Source organism: Phoca vitulina, unplaced genomic scaffold, assembly GCF_004348235.1.
Source record: "Phoca vitulina isolate PV1807 unplaced genomic scaffold, GSC_HSeal_1.0 scaffold1, whole genome shotgun sequence".
NCBI classification, from domain to species: domain Eukaryota; kingdom Metazoa; phylum Chordata; class Mammalia; order Carnivora; family Phocidae; genus Phoca; species Phoca vitulina.
The window spans coordinates 64,424,259-64,441,833 of NW_022589704.1; the positions used below are offsets into that span (position 1 = coordinate 64,424,259).

At 38.5% G+C, this 17,575-nt stretch overlaps 1 protein-coding gene across 2 annotated transcripts in view; it reads left to right on the forward strand.

The window, feature by feature from the left end:
- Positions 1-221: 221 nt before the first annotated feature.
- Positions 222-17,575, forward strand: part of SCN7A (sodium voltage-gated channel alpha subunit 7) — an 80,370-nt gene continuing 63,016 nt past the window's right edge. The window contains exon 1 of one of the 2 annotated variants that reach the window (XM_032408980.1): positions 222-968. In XM_032408980.1, the coding sequence (XP_032264871.1) occupies positions 959-968 (10 nt within the window). In that variant the 5' untranslated portion in view covers positions 222-958. Of the gene's footprint in view, positions 969-1,087; positions 1,199-17,575 lie in introns of those variants that run through there. The other variant, XM_032408987.1, reaches the window with a different exon arrangement.

The following is a 17,575-nucleotide window of genomic DNA, read 5'->3' on the forward strand; positions in this document are numbered from 1 at the left end:
CTTTGGGAAAGAAGGTCCAACAGCTCTTCTTTTCACCCCCAAACTTGATTGTTGCACACAGTTTTTCCAAATATGCATGATTTTTCCTCTGCCCTTTGTATCTCAAGTCACCAGAGCGGGAAAGAAATCCAGAGTGAGGTTGTAATAGCTCCAACCCATTCACCCCCACCCCCCACCCCCACACCCCTAAGCAATGTTCAGATCTGAATGCTGCAGGCCGACAATTGCCCCTGACAAGCTCTACTGGGACAGCTAGGTAAGGGGAGAGAGAAAGCAACTGGAGGTGAAGACCTGAGTTTGCTGCCTTCCTCTCCCTCTCCCCTCCTCTCTCTCTTATTCCCACCCCTCCAAAACCCTTAGCTGCATACCCCCTCTTCCTATCCTCTCCATCTTTTCATGCTCTTGCATCAGCTCCCCCTCCTCACGGATCCCCTCCTCTCGCCCCCTCCCTTCTCCAGCAGCTGTGGAGGAGACCCGAGCGGAGCAGCTGCCGGTCAGGCCTAAGCGGTGGCGGCTGCGGGTCTCGGTCTCCATCACCCCGCCCACGCCCGGTCTGGATGGCCAAGTCGCGCACTGGCCTGGGGATGAGGGCGGGGGAGACGGTGGCGTGGCCGGGAGATGGGAGGGAGGAGTGGGAAAGACACAAACACAGCATCAAGGCGGCAGGCGCGGCTCCACTGCGCATCTGGCCAGGAGGGGTCTCTGGGCCAGTGGCTGGGCAGCCACCCCAGGGACCCGGTTTCTAGCTGGGAATCCAGTGGGGCCCATTCACCGCCGAGCCGTCGTGACCTGTAGCATCAGCTGGTGAGGAGAGACGCCAGCCTAGCAACACCTCCTAAGCAACCAGAACTGGGAAAGCCCGAGAAATCCGGGAAGAAAAAGAAGCCCAGGAGGCGAAAAGGGCTCCAGGGAGTTCTGCTTCTCAGGGTTCCCTCAGGTGCTGTTGGAGACCCGTCACATGGTAGCAAGTAAGTGCCTTTTCTTGCTGTGTGCCCAGCCCCAGGATGGTGAGAGCCGCCATCTGCTGCCACCCTTTCCCACCCACCCCCAGCCGGCCCCACCCCATATACATCCTTAGAGTCTTGAGCAGTAGATTTAAGATTCTGGACCTGAATTAAGAGAGCTACTTCAAAGGCAGCATTGGTGTGCGCATGTTTACTCTGCACTGTGTCCCCGGTCAGTTTTCTCATCCCACCAGGTAAGCTTCTGAAGCCAAGATGCTTTACACTAACAGAGCAGAAATTAAGAGTTTCTATTTCTAGAAACCCTATATGGCAATGACTTCTAGGTTACATGACACAATGATAGAATAGAGGGAATAAAAGCTTACTCAGGATGGAGTATACTTTGAAGGAATCTTGTCTCTTATTTTAAATTAACTTAGTGATTTTAAAATTGGTGCTTTTCATATGTGAATCAACAGTATAAAATTAGAGGCATAGATTAAAAAATAAAAAAAATAAAAAAAACAGAGCCATAGATGTGATGGGAAATGGTGTGCCCACTTTAAATGGCTGGGCATTTTGGTATTGTTTGGATCAACAGGTTTGTTTCTGTTTTTGTCTTGGTTAGCCTGTAAACTGAATACCTTCTGGAAGTTTTCTTCTAGAAGTGATGATGTATTCATTGTGACTCTTGTTATGTGTTGCCTCCAATACTTAGGATATTGGTCAAAGCAGGACAAATGATAAAAATATGTGGAATGACACACTGATATGCTCCTTTTATTAATGGAAATGATGGAGTCAAATTTGGATATTGGCCAGAAAATTCTCTTGAAATGAGAAGTTTGGGTGGTATTTTTGTGGATACTTTTCTTCCTGGCTATTGTTCAGGAGAGTAGTTTTTGGCAAAATAGAAAGAATCTGGGCCATGTAGTAAACAGAGTCTTGTGCACCATACCTGCTATTTTCTAGCTCTAATTAAAGTTTCTAAAATCCAGCCACTAGTTTTACAAATCAAGAAGATAAGACCCATAGGTAATCTGTTGAGATTGGTTGGCTAATCAATACTAAGCTGAAGTCCAATAAAGACTTTGAGATTTAGAATTATAAAAATTGATTTTCATTTTTCAAAAATGAAATGAGTTATTTAACTTTTGATTAAGTTTTATTTTTCTTATTTGTAAATGACACATCAAAAGCTTACATATCCTGATAAGGACTGAACAACACAGATTACATGAAGGGTTTTGTAAATGTATTATCATGTGTAACTGTTGCTTGTATAAGGAATTGTTTTGTGTTTTTATCCACTTCATTATTCTAGCTCTCATTTTATGTTTATATAAAAATGAAAGGGGCTTTGACAGCCTCACTACAGTGCACTAAAGGAAAAGAAATTCAAATCCAGGTTCTGATCTCTTGGCACCTCTACAGTTTAAAGTATATTCTAACCTGTGAGACTCCATCTTCACAAAATTGTGTGCCATGGTTAATAATTCATATTTAAATACTTTTGAATATTCTCAGAATAAGCTCTACCCTCTTCCTCTTTTTAGCTTTAAATTTTATTTTAGGTATGTGGTCTTACTTCTTGGGACGTAAGTATATTGGATATTGCTAAATTTATTTGGCCCATTAATTAATGTAGGAGAAAAGAAAGTTTAGGTATACAATATTCTACTCTTAACTGCTGGGATTCATTGTAATCCTGGACTCAGGGAAGAGGTACTGTGAGCCCCTTCTTTCCAATCGATGTGTTTGAAAACAAGAGGAGAAAAACCTGAAATTGGATGTAGGCTCAAGAAAAGGGACCTATAGACCCCCAGTGACATAGGCAGGCCCCACGACCTGCTGCAGTTTATCAGTCTCCACTAAGGAGCAGAAGGTAGAGCCAAACATCCTGGCATTCTGTCTCACAGCCTCCTGTGGGAGAGGCTCTGGTAGGGTAGTTGATATACACTCCGACTAATTTTGCCCAGGTAGGATGAATACAGCTTTAAAGCACCCTGGGAATGAAACAGCAATATTTTGCTCAATACCTTACTTAGGGAAGAAGTATCCTAATACATCTCAGTCCTAGATCTCATTATGATAGGATCTGTACCACAATGCGGCTACTGAAAGATTGACTGACAACCCTATAGCTAGCATCATAGACCCTCTCTTAAAAGCTTATGGTGGGGGCATTAGTATAAAAGCGATGTTCTTGATTTCTGGGACTCTTGTCCCACTATTTTTACTAACCAGTATCAGTTTGGTCAGCTGTGAGAGGATATCTGTAAGTCCCGCCCACACTGACTAGCTATTAACAATGTAGCCATCCACCATCATATGAACTTTTACAGATCTCATTTTTCCCTGAGTTGGCCCCTTTCTCTTCTATTAGTGTGGGTTGACCAAGGCCAGGCAAGTAAGTCATCACCTCTGCAATGCTGAAGGAGGAAACCTTTAAGGCTGAAGAGTAAGTTTTCACCTGAGGGCTTCTAGGGATGTTTTTCAGCTGGTCTGTATCTCTTGGCCCATCTGGGATCATAATTTCCATGGATTTGTTCATTCATTGCTATTTATAAATCAGGCTTATTCTAGTTGTACTCCATGCCAGCGGGAGATCCCTCCTTTGCCTTGCAAAGAGTTATCCCTGTTACATACAGAGTATTCCTGACTGGACTGACTCAGCCTATTGCTAGCTGAAGGTAACCACTCTGTGGACAGCTGTGGACACCACAATCATTGTGGTGGCAGGCAGGTGCCACACTGACTATATCAACATCAAACAAAAGGTTGGCCAAAATGCTGAAGCTAGCACCCCTCACCAACACCCCCTCAACCCGGGCCAGAGAAATTATGACTTTAAAAGTCCGAGATTAGGACAGAGAATTTGGTTTTAAACTAGAACCGAAGGATGCTGATTTGGGAGCCACAGTACGTGGTTGAATATATGGTGCTGAGTGGAATATTTCTTCCCTTCTACTTCAAATGCCAGAGTGAGGCAACTGATCCACCAGTCTTTAATCCTCTGAGTTCTCCCAGAGGTTGCAGGGTCCAAGCACCTGATTATAGGCTATAACTTTGGCTCTGGTCCATATCCAGTCTCACCCCAATATGTTTCAAAGTTGCTCTTCAATTTGAGAAGGAGTTGAATATCTATGTGTTTGGTTCTACATTTGAAAAGCTAGAGTAGTTTTGAGGTGGGAGTAGATCCTGGAAAAGCAGACCAACTCTTTCAGAATGATCAGAAGTAGAGGTAAGTAGCCAGTAGTAAGAGACCTCCAGGGTTCCAGTAAATGTGACAGTTTTGGATTTTTTTTTTTAATTTTGTATTCCATAGATCTAATTGCATCTAAAACCATAGGCGAAAAGGCCTCAGGATTGCTGATGGGTATAGAAGTTACATATATAACAATCTCTCCTTTGTATTACTCTAGCAGGGGCAAGAATTCATTCCTCCTTCCTGAGCTCTTAAATGGACTCTGGCCAGTTTCTTCTGGTCAGGGGTCTGACTGACTAGGGTCACAAGAACAGTTAGTTCTGTAAAGATTCTGGCATTTCTCCAATATTCTTGTTTTGGTGGGCTGGACAGGCACAGCTTGGAAGTTGTTATCGTATCCATAGAAATAAGTGAAACATGCTAGTGAACCATAAGGCTGCCATAGAGAAGTTCAAGTGGGCTTAGTTAAAACTGAGGGAGCTTTCCTTCATGTTCCTGGAAACCTTCCCTGCCTCCATTACTAGTCATAATGGCTCACCCTGGTGAGACTCCATTTTACACCATGGCTTACTGTCCTGCACCCACTCAGGGCTTTCAAATGTCCACTGAGCTTTCTTTGGGCTAATTCTGGTAAGTGAATTTGAGACCAGACACTAAGATTTTGTCACATGATACCTTTGTCCATATTTCTTCTCTTCAGTATAAATTGTACCACTCTGAATGTATATGACCTGCACTCCTCCACCCTGGCAAGAAAATACTTGTGAAGACCTCAGCTCCTGATTATTTTAATGAACCATTACTAGAATCCAAGATTACTAAGTTTTGGGGGGGAATTCAGTCCTCAAAAGAGATCTTTTTATTTGAGGGACAGTTGGGACCTGTCTGTTGGGATTTTTGGTGGTACTCATTTATTTACAAGGGTGTTTTCCTAGTTTTTGAATCCAGAGGAATTCCTGGATTATAATTCTTAGGGACTATAATCAAAACAAAATGGCAATGCATACGTATGTTTTTGAAAGTTACTTATTTACAGTTTTCCTCTGCAGGATGATATATTCTAGGAATACTTGGCTGAAATTGTCAGAGGGAGTTGAGTCCAGAATTAAGTGGGTGTATTGAAGCCAAAATAGACTGACCTGGGAACAGAGCAGGGCTACAGGAAGAATCCAGGTCCGAAGACAAAGGGGAAAGTCAGGCGAGATAGACTGTATGCTCAGGAGAGGTAAAAAGTAGGAGCAAGATCATCAAAACTAAGTAAGAAGTAAGCAGCTAAAGTGGGAAAATAATCAAAAAGCAGAAAACCAAGTCAGTTCAAGTCAAGAGGAGAGACAGCTACAAAATTCCAGGTGGATTGGTGCCACTCTGGTCCATCTGTTCTTTATTCCCAAGCCTTCAGTGTGTAAACTCTCCGTTTCTGGATTTTGGTAATACATATACATGGTAAATTAAGTTCAAGTAGTATAGAAATATTAACCAGAAGGTGACAAAATCCCCTGACACTTTTACAACCCCTCTCCATAGATGTAGCAACTTCCTTCCTTCCAGAGGGGGATCATTAAGCATTCACTAGCATATATAACACTATGTATGTAATTCTTATAAAATACTTCAGTCAAAGGTGAACAATGCAAGCCAATTTCAACATTAGGTTTTTCACTAACTTATTTTGGGAATCTTTCCATCTGAGCACAGACATATGTATCTCATTTTTCATTATTACTAAATAGCATTCCATGATAGCAACATTTTGAAATTTATGGTATCAGTTTCTTAGGTTAGACTATTTGGTTGTTTCTAGTCTTTGAAACTAAAAGTATAGTGTGATTAACATCTTTGCAAACATACTTTCTTCAAACTTCAACAAGAATATTCATAGGACAAGTTAATTGCTGGGCCCATGAGTACATGCAGCTTTATTTTAGAAACTATTGCCAAACAGAAAAAATAATGTGCTTATTTACACTCCTAGATGAACTGTGTAAGGATGATGCCTGTTGCTTCCATATCAAGATTGCATCCATTGAGAAGAGTTTCAATGATGTCTTCTAGAGCTTTACTATAAAAATGATTGACTGTTTTAATCTTATCCATATCTGTCAGAATTTCATGAGCTTCAGTCATCTTTCCTCATAGCTTTCTGCTTCCTAAAAGACAATCATATTATTTTTGTACCCTCCATAAGAAAAAATCAATGCCTCTCATATCATTTAAGCTGTAAACCCTGGAGAAAAAAAGGGGAGAGAGAGCTCTAAGGGAAAAGGCTCTATACCAGAGAATTTAGCTGTGAGTCATCACAGAATGTGGGAAAGATGAAATATAAGCCATAATATATATGGGAAGTGCATTTAAGTGGTCTGAGTGAACAAAAATGTCAATCTAAATTGGTCACTTCACTGAAGCTGGTATGTTTCCTACACTCTCAACACTATAGATTCAGTTTAATGATCACATTAACTCTGTCTCCTTCACTTATGCATGTAGTACCTTCCAGTCTCTAGTTAATTTGTTTATCAGCCTTGTCATTACTATCATTACTTTTTTTTAAAAGTTATCTGAATGTCATTGGTGCAATAGGCTTGATGCATTGTCCATGTCTGATAGAGAAAATACTTTGGAAACTAAGTGAGAAGTCTTTTTACTCTTATCTCCTATTCTATGTCAGAGTGAAATTGGCATTTGGGATATTATCCTTATTCTGTGGATCCACTGTCTTATTTTTATTTTTGCTTCATTTTTCTTAATTTATATTATCTTGCTATCTGATCTACACCCTTGTAAGCTACTATAAATCTTTTTAGAAAATACATTAGGAGAATAAATATATATTATCTGGTATACAGTAGAACATCTCATAATTCTCTTTGGCAAAGCTACTCTAGCTCATCCTAGGATCAACTCCAGCTTCCCAGAAAGCATAAAGGTTGATTATTTAGATGCAGTGTTTCCCATTCCCTAAAGTGGGAGAAAGGTAAGGGAGCTGTGCCTGTCCTGGGCAATCATTTCCTACATGTGTGGAATCTGTCTCCCCAGCCTGACTGCATTATTGGCAGGCTCTACTTTGGGAATCAAACTAAGGGATGGGGAAGCAAGAGGGAATGACATAGAAAAGAGGAAAAACATTGACTTCTGGAATCCTCTTTCTTCCCTGTCCTTCATTATCTCTAAGAAGATGCAGCTGCAGTTGCCGATACAGAATTCTATCCACGTAGCCTCTTCCCTGGGAACTCAGCTAAAGAGGCTGAACGTTGGCTCACTGCTTGGATGGCTGCGTCATTCATCATCCCGCTAAAGATGATTTTGAAAAGGAAAAAGAATGTTATTAATAATTAGTTCTCAACAATAGGCATAAATCCAAACTGTCCTCCAAAACTGTGACTTTTGGCCATGCTACTTAAATATGAAATTAGATGTATTGGAAACAAGAGGAAGAGTAGAAGAAAAAGATGGATTCATTATCTTGGATGGAACTGGAAGCAATAGGATAAGGTGGATGTCCCAGTTGCATTTCTTTGATTTCAAACATTAGAGCTGTTTTGCCCCAGGACCTCTGTGGCAAAACGGCAACATCTGGTAAGATCATTGCCAAATAAACACCCAGAGAATGAGGACTGTTTTAGAGCTGAGGGAAAAAAAACTACCCAAAGAGGTGAAAAACATATGGATCTTCTGGAGAAGTTATGTCCTAAAGCAGGTATTTGCCTTAGCAATTCTGGTATAGCTTCATCTCTCATAGTTAGGAGCTCAGACAAGAAAAAAACAATCCCCCAAAATGTAATGATGTCTCTGCTTGCTTTATAAAGGTGGGTGGATGAAGCCTGGCTATCTGCCAAAAGACTCTTTCTGTCTGGCAAGCTGCATTAGATTCATCTCAAGGGGCCCAAGCTCAAGATATGCTGATATTGTCTGTCTGGGTTGGGCTGCTGCTTCCTAGATTTTCAATATTAGCACCAGGAGATTTCCAATATGCAGTCAAGAGCTGGTATAATTCAAATCAGCTGCATTAAGAGGATTTTCTTTCCATACAACTCTCACCTCTCACCTTCTCTGTCCTCTCAGAGGCCCCAGGATTCACATCTAGTCAGCTGCCCACGGTCTGCTACATTGTTCAAGGTCCTGTGCCCATCTCAAGCTAACCCAGAGCCAAACTAGGTGCCAGAGGTCTGTGGTTGGCCTTCCATGACAACTGGTTTTGAACTCTTCCATCTGGTCACAGATTTTGGGCAGAGTTCGTGGATCTCTGAGCTTAGTTCTACTGCTCAAAAGGTGGGCAACGATGAAGGTTCAAGGAAATCTAACAGTTTCACTGCAGGTTAAGAGGATGCTCATGGAGGTCAGCTAGTTGTGAATGTCCCCAAAAGCTCCAGGGAGAGTGCCAGTTTGGACTTTTTTAAACAGAAACCAGGGTCAGATCTTGGAGCCAGTTGCATCAAGTACTTGAGGATTGAAGGCAAGTTATAGAATCTGGTTGCATGAGAGAGCCCCTTTGCATTCCTCTGGGAAGTAACAAAGGGTACTTTTCTCTCAATTGTTGAGCCCTAACATGGCCTCTGGTCAGAAATTTTTGGTCAAGGATCTGACAGATTGGGTTCACTATGAATACAATTCTAGGAAGATCCTGGCTCCTTTACAACTTGCTCATTTTGTTGGAGTAACAAGGGATAATTCAGAAATTCTAGAGGTCAATTTCTCAAAGCAGTAGAAGTTTTGAGAACATCTGGAGAAATTTGGGACATTGAGGGGTTTGGAATGTTGGGTTAGACCCCTTTCACAGACTGATTGGTAGGGATCAAAACCTTTGTTGTCTTAGGAGATTCGAGTAGGAATATTTAAGGCAGAATCAACTTTACTTTTGTGTTCCTGGCAACCTCACTTTCTATTGTCTTTATCACTTTTATATATAGTGGCATTCCTTAGTGAGGCAGGAGACCCTCACTGAGATCCTATTCCCAGTCAGCTGCATCCATTCCTGGTGTTTCAACTGCCACTAACTTTTCCTTCTGTTCATTGTTCTTCCTAAGTTTGCAATCAGATGCAAAAAGAGAGACTTTGTTATCTGACCCTGGTTATGAACTTCTAATTCTATTGTGTGTATTGACTGTGTCATTCTGAAGCATTCTGGCTGCTCCTCTCTCAAGAAGAGAGACATTAATTTTTCTGAGATTATTGGAAATTTTGACATGTTGGAGATGATTTTAATTTCAGTCTTTGTTTCTCTTGAAGCTTAGTTTTCTTTTTTTTTTTTTAAGATTTTATTTATTTATCTGACAGAGAGAGCCACAGCCAGAGAGAGAACACAAGCAGGGGGAATGGGAGAGGGAGAAGCAGGCTTCCCGCGCAGCAGGGAGCCCGATGCGGGGCTCGATCCCAGGACCCTGGGATCATGACCTGAGCCGAAGGCAGACACTTAACGACTGAGCCACCCAGGCGCCCCGAAGCTTAGTTTTCAGATATGACCAAGATGACTTGGTTCTTATTTGTTTACAAGTCTGTCTCCCATTGTCCTTAAATTCAGTGACTATATTTTATTAATATTTCCAGCGCTGCTGTCTGGCACAGTGCTTGGCACCTAATGAGTATATATTCCACAAATGATTGCTAAATAAATTATGTCAAAAGCAAACACTATGGTTAAACTTACTGCCATAAATGACATATCAAAATGCAAAAACAATTTTTAAAGAAAAATCGAAGCTCAATTATTAAATATATCTGAAATTAAAATGGTAAAATATAGAATTATAAATGAAAATAAGAACATAGTTCTTTCTGCAAGATTACATATTCCAATAATGTGCTCCAAGGGGTCTGAGAGGGGTTAGGACAGGGGAACTAGGGAAGGATAGAAGTGAGCAATCATGAAATCTGAAACCCCCAAAAGCCCAGAACTGGGACCCAAAGTAGGTCAGTACTAGGTCAGACACACATATTGAGGAGCCTTAGCCGAAATTGACTAAACTCTGGGCAGAACACAATTACAGAGAATGTAAAGGTCAGAGCTATAAATCAAAAGTCATCTAAGTCAGGAAAGAGTAAACAATTCCAGGGGCAAGAAAAATAGTTGGAATAAAACAAAGTGATCACCAACTGGAGTGAAGAGATGCAAATACACAAAGAATCCAGAAATATAAATTAGCTATGCAATAAATGGAATGAAGCCTGAGCCAGTTTTGGAGACTGGAGCTTGTCTGCTTCCTGGACTAGAAGGCTATTTATGTTATGTTAAGTCTGTCCGGCCAGCTGCCTTCCAATCTGTCCACTTACATAGAAATAGTTATACCCTTGGGACATTAAGTCATTGGGTAGTAGTTGAGACATGATTTAGATTATACTTATGATAAAAAGAAATAGCATCAGCTTCTCCTAAAGCTGAGTGGAATCTAGGAATCTTAAGAGATGTGTGTTCTGCCTTATTTATCCAAGAGTCAATCTTCATCAATCTCAACCCTTCCAGCTATATCTCAGGATAAGAAAATAATGACACTTAGGGATAGGGAGGAGGGAGAAGTTTTATGAAGAACCAGAACTGTAAAGTTTGGTTGGTTGTCATCTCTAGCTTATTATAATGATGTTTACACCTAATAAGCTGGAGGCAATCGTTAGAAGAGGAAGCAGATAGAAGCAAGTAACTTGTAAGCAGCAGGAATAAAATCTAGAAGTCTGATGATAAAAGAGATATAAATAAGTAAAGCAGAAGAAAATGTAAAAAGCAGAACTCTTTGAGTTTTAAAAATTACTTAAGGATGTCATAGTATTGCAATTATTATAATTGAATATTATTATTACTTTGATTTATCAATAAGAAATTAAATAACGGGCACCTGAGTAGCACAGTTAAGCAACTCTTGGTTTTAGCTCAGGTCATGATCTCAGGGTCGTGAGATCGAGCCCTGCATTAGGCTCCACACTCAGCGTGGAGTCAATTTGAGACTCTCTCTGCCTTACCCGCTAAGATAATTAAATCTTTTAAAAAAAGAAATTAAATAACATTCTGCCCATTCTTTTTATAAATTCCATGAAATAATATCATAATTTCAATTAAAAAGATGGCTAAAAATAAAATTACCATGCTTTAAAGGATTAAAAATAGTAATAGCTAGTATTTATTGTGTAGTAACCAGCAGACACTGTTCTAGGTGCTTTATACTTACTTATTAACTCTCTCAATGCTCACATTCCCCTGTGAGGTAAGCACTTCCTATTCACATTTATGGTTTAGGAAACTGAGGAATGGAGAGGTTAAGTACTTTGCTCAAGGTCATAGTTAGAAAATGCTAAAGCCCAGGTTTGAATTCAGATAATCTAGCTCCTGAACCAAACATTTTTTCCAAATTTTTATTCTAAAAATATTTTAAACATACAGAAAAATTGACAGAACTGTGTAATGAACACCCATACACTCAGAACCTAGAGTTTTCAGTTGTCATTTTATAATATTTAGTTTATCATTTATCTATCTATGCATTCCTCAAACCACCTGTCAGTTCTTCATATTTCCATATTGCTTTTCAAAATAGGTTGCAAATACCAGCAGACCTCACCATAAACACTTCATAATTCATACATTTAACTAGAATTCAGTATTTGTTTACAGGCCTTTTATTTTCTTATTTTTACTTATTTATTTATTTGGAAGGGGGCAGGGGGAAACAAAGAGAGAGAATCTTAAGCAGGCTCGAGGCCCATCCCAGAGCCCGATGCAGGGCTCCCTCTCACAACCCTGAGATCACAACCTGAGTTGAAATCAAGAGTTGGATGCTTAACTGACTGAGCCATCCAGGCGCCCCTGTTTATGGGCTTTTTAAAGGTAAAACAAAGGAAAATGCACAAACTTTAAGGGTATCATTTGGTCAGTGTTCACAAACATGTACACCTGTGTGCTCTGATGTCCTAATAGGCTGTTGAACGTTATTATCACCCCAGAAAGTATATCATCCTTCCCACTAAATTCCTGTTCCACACCTAGAGATTAGTTTTGTCTGTTCTAGCACCTCATATAAAGTGGATCATGTAGTTTGTGATACTTGCTGGAAGGCTTCTTTCACTCAGTGTAATGTTTGGCACTTACTCATCTGTATGTCTATCATTACTTCATTTGTTTTTATTGCTGGGGTTGTGTTCTATTATATAATATGCCACAGTTTTTATTTTTCTGTCTATTCTCTTGAATATAATTATGCTTTATATTTTTTATATTTTCCCACATGTTTACCAATTCTCTTGCTCTTCATTTCTTCTTGAAGATCTAAATTTCCATCTGAAACATCTAAGAATATCTTTGTCTTCATTATTGGAAGATACTTTTGCTTTATGTGGAATTCTAGATTTACCTTTTTTTCTTTCAACACTTTAAAAACATTATTACACAGTCTTCTGGTTTCTGTATTTTTGTGATGAGAAGCCAGTAATCATCTTATTATTGTTTCCTAATGTATGCCACTTTTCTTTAAGTGCTTTCAATATTTCGACTATGATATCTCTTATTTTTTATCCATTTGATTTAAAACACTTATTAGTAGTGATACATATAACCACTTGCTTTATAAACTTTTTTAAAATCACAAATGTTAAATGATAGGTAGATGCTTTTCAATGGGCTGTTCTTAATATCATTCTATAAAGAATTTCACATTTGCTAGTATACATAATCTATTATACTTTTTTGATTTCAACTATTTATATATCTATATAACCATATGACCATATTTGGTATATATATGTATATGTATACTAATATATACACATATATTTATGTGTGTACATAAAATATATACACACACATATACATTTTGTCTTTATTAAGCTCCAGATCCAAATTTCTAGTTAATATCTGAATTCTTGATTTTGGATATTTCAGATACACCTCAAACCCCAAAAATACAAAACATTACCTCTCTTATCCCTAATCTAAACTGGTACTTCTTCCATATTCCATATACCTTATATGGTATGACAGTAAGTCATATGATCCAGATATATATATATATGTGTGTGTGTGTGTGTATAAATATATTTTAGTAGCTGCACCTGAGATCATGTTGACTGCTTTATTCTTAGCTATCAAAATACTACTCTGAGCAATCTTATTCATAGAAATTGGTTTGAGGTCTACCAATGAAGTAAATTCCTTTTTTTTAAATACGTTCTCTAGAAAATACTGCTTTATTTATTTATTTTTAAAGATTTTATTTATTTATTCGTCAGAGAGAGAGAGAGCACAAGCAGGGGGAATGGCAGGCAGAGAGAGAAGCAGGCTCCCCATTGAGCAAGGAGCCTGATACAGGACTCCTTCCCAGGACCCTGGGATCATGACCTGAGCTGAAGGCAGATACTTAACTGACTAAGCCACCCAGCCATCCCCCAATGAAATAAATTTCTATTACTCAAATTGCTAGGATGAGGTATATACATTTTAATTTAGATAACTAGCTCCAGATTTCCTTCTAGAAAAGTTGTACTATTAACACTACCATATTAGAGTGCTTATTTCCCCAAATCTTAGCCAGTAGTTTGCTTCATTAAATTAGGACTTCCTTTTTTAAATTATTATAAATATGTTCACTTAAGTTTTCTTTTTATAACTTTCATTGTTTAGATTTTTTAAAAAAGATTTTATTTATTTATTTGACAGATAGAGACACAGCGAAAGAGGGAACACAAGCAGGGGGAGTGGGAGAGGGAGAAGCAGGCTTCCTGCCGAGCAGGGAGCCCGATGTGGGGCTTGATCCCAGGACCCCGGGACCATGACCTGAGCCAAAGGCAGACCCTTAAGACACCCAGGCACCCCTCATTGTTTAGATTTTTTTAAACTTATTTTTCATTTAAATCACTGAACCATCTAAGTTTTATTTGGCTATAAGAAGTATATGGAACAAGGATAATGGACACTGCCCAATTCTGAACTTCCCCATATATACTCCCCAAATAATACAGGATAAAAGAAAAACAAAACTACACAAAACCCACACCATCAGCATAACCAGAAGGCAGAGAATGCCTGAACTTCAAAATGCCTGTAATGAAAACCAAATTCATTTGCACACTCTTTCATGCTCCAAAAGCTTTATGGAAAGTAAGTTCTAAATTTGATTTAAAATGACTAACAGAAAGAGAATGCTCACCCTAATTGTGAAAATAATGGGGGAAAAAAACATTTTCCACGAAGTTCCCTGTATCAGTTATTTAATAACCTCTATTTTTCCATTCTTGTTTGAAGCAAACTATTTAGTTTTTATGTAGATTCTATATTATACTAATATTTCAAATTATGCTTAATGACAATAACAAAATTAGTCTGGGGAAAATAAACTTAATCTCAGTAATACTAAATCTGGGTATCTACAAAAGAAAATAGGGGGAGGGGGCATAGGCAGAGTATACTAAGTCAGAGCCAAGATCACAGCCAACATCATAAGGCAGAACCAGGCCAGTGGGCGTCAGAACACCTCTGCTCAGACAACCAAAAAGACAGCACTGGTCACTGATACTGCCTCTTTTGCTACTATCACCCCCAAAACTGCTGAAAGTTTCTGCTGAAATTTCTGCCTCTCTTGCAAAAAAGGGATTCTTCACTGCCTCTTTTATTTTGTGTCATTAAATCAAAATTAGAAATCTTGAGCTGATGCATTTGATTGGCTTGGCAAGGTCATGTTGTCATTCCTTAGATCCATGAGACCCTGGAAAAGTCATTATCTACATTATCTGGTCCTTTCCACTTTCTGTTGTAGGAGGTCTCCCACCATGATTCATACAATAACAAATTTTCTAAATCTATGTAGAAGATCACATGCTAAGCAGCACCTCCTCCCTTCCAAATTAATGTCCACTATGCTAGCTCACCTTCAATTTTACAAAATTTTCCAAAATATTTGACTTTGACATTTACAAAAAAGAAAATTTCCAGACAGTCTCACATGACATCAACTGGTCAGTTAGTCAGTGAAACAAATTATCCCAGTAAGCCCATTGGTTTTTGGATATGTCTAAGGTAGCTACACAGAGGTATCGATTGTTTACACTTGTCTGAAAATTTATAGCTTTTTTGTGGTGTAGTTTAAAGATGCCCAAATTTAGATTTAGACATACCTGAGTTAGCATCTCCCTTTACCACCTAACTAGCTATACAGTGATGGAGAAATCATGAAACTCATCAATCTCTGCTCCCTCACTGGTAGAATGGTGACCACAAGGATATGTGAGACTATGAGATCATAGAACTAAAAGCATCTAGTTCAGTGCCTCTCCAATGGTAGCCACTCAGTAATTGTAACTATAAGTGAAGTTGCCATTATTATTATGACAAATATTGACTTACTTCATATGTTTGAAATTTGTTTTAAGGAGAATATTTTTCAAAAGAATGCATCTCTTTCCTCCATACTGATGCTGGCTGTGCGACTTTCAACTGATGTCCAAGAGAATTGGCTTGCTTTTTAATCAACAATATAAAATATCAGTACAACTGGAACTTGTTAGAAGCCAAGTCCGAGTTGACTTTGATACAATTTTTGCCAAAAGCTTACTTTAGCTATTCAGTTTTTTAGAAAGACATTCTAATGGACAGATTAACTATTAATCTTTCTATATTTTTCAGGCTTTAGCATTATATTAAGATCACTCACTGGAAAGCATACTGCCTGACCATATTTTATAAATTCCCCACAGAAATGCTTTCACTGAATTATGATGTAATGATCAATAATTTAAAGTCTGCACTTAGCCATCTAAAAGTAGGATGCAAGCCAGTTCCATTTGATAAATGCTTGCCTTTCTCCGTCATACCATAGAAGAGAATGCCCACTGTCTATTCATTCACCTAGTCAACAACCCAGAGTGGTTTCATTCAACCTTAAAATCATTACTAGAGATGGCTTCTGGGATAACTGACTGAGTTGGGAGAGAGAATTAACATTGGCAAAGTCAGTACTGTGGCCCAGGCTTTCTGTATACGGTCTGGTTTAATATTTATGACCTTGTGAGATACATAAGGGATCCCAAAGTTTACATATGAAGAAAGTATGACAGGCTACGTTATCAAGGTCTCATAGCTAGTAGGTGACAGAATAAGGAACCAAAGATTGTTTTGCTATGTATGAGGTGATAACAGGAGAAAAAAAGATTATATTTGTACAATGGAATAAGAAGACTGGCTTGCAGGGGCACCTGGCTGGCTCAGTCAGTGGAGCGTGAAGCTCTTGATTTTGGGGTTGTGAGTTCAAGCCCAACGTTGGGCATAGAGATTACTTTAATAAATAAGCTTAAAAAAAAGGCTGGCTTGCAAATTTAATTTTGAGGTTTCAATGGAAAGTGTTCAAAAATATTTTCATTAATAATAGTGTCTTTGCAATAAGTTTGAACCTCCCTTTGTATCTACTTTTAGGGACAATATTCTTTACATATATAAGCTTAATAATATTTGTTAGCAGTTACAGTGGATCCTAAAAATATAAGATATAAGAAGTACTTTTATTGTAATCTGAAAAGAAAAAAGATGCTTTTGATTTTGTTAATTCAATGCTGCATAGGTTCAGTTTAGCTAATAGTTAGCCCAGACTTTTAGGTCATGTGGTACTCTGAAAATTCAATCCAAAGATTTTAAGGTTGGAAAGTTCTAAAATTATAAGGTTGCAACCAATCAATATTTGGACCCATTTAAATTATTCTACCCAACTGTCAAGAAGTGCATGCTTTCATATTGCTAGTTATAAGGAAGGATTAATGTCCAAATCGTCCTATTCTATGTCTTGACAGCTATTTAAAAAATACTTTATTATTTTAAGCCAAATGTATTCTGCTTCAGCTCAATGATCCTAGTTCATCTTTTCTTTTTTTTTAATAATACTTGAATCTAATTTCTCTTCTATGTGGGAATCATTGAGATACTTGGAATCGATAATGTTCCACTTGAGTCTTTTCTGCTTTCAACTAACATAGCCTTCACTCTTTTAACTGGTCTATAGATGGTGTGATTTGAGTCTAATCAACATTCTGATCCCGTTTGAAGACCCTTCAGTTTACATACAGGCCTCTCGGGTGTGGTTATGGAACGCAGCAAAATAGAGACTGCCTCCTCCAAAACAGACAAAAGTTATATTAGGTTTTTTTGACAGAAACAAACCGGTATTGATTTATATTGCGATTATTATTAAGTAAAATCCCTTGGCAATTTTCTCTGCAAAAACATATCTATTGAACTTGTACAGATAGGTTGTTTTGGTTCAAATTTCAAAACCTCACATGTATTCCTGCTATATCTTATTCTATTAGATTTGGCCCATTATTCTAAGATATAAAATCTTATCACAATTGAAAATTCACATTTACTTCCCACCTATTGTGTGCCAATCACTGTACGTGGCATTTTCACCCATATTATTCTATTTTATCCTTCTTTAACCTGAGAAGGAATCCCAATTTTTGACTG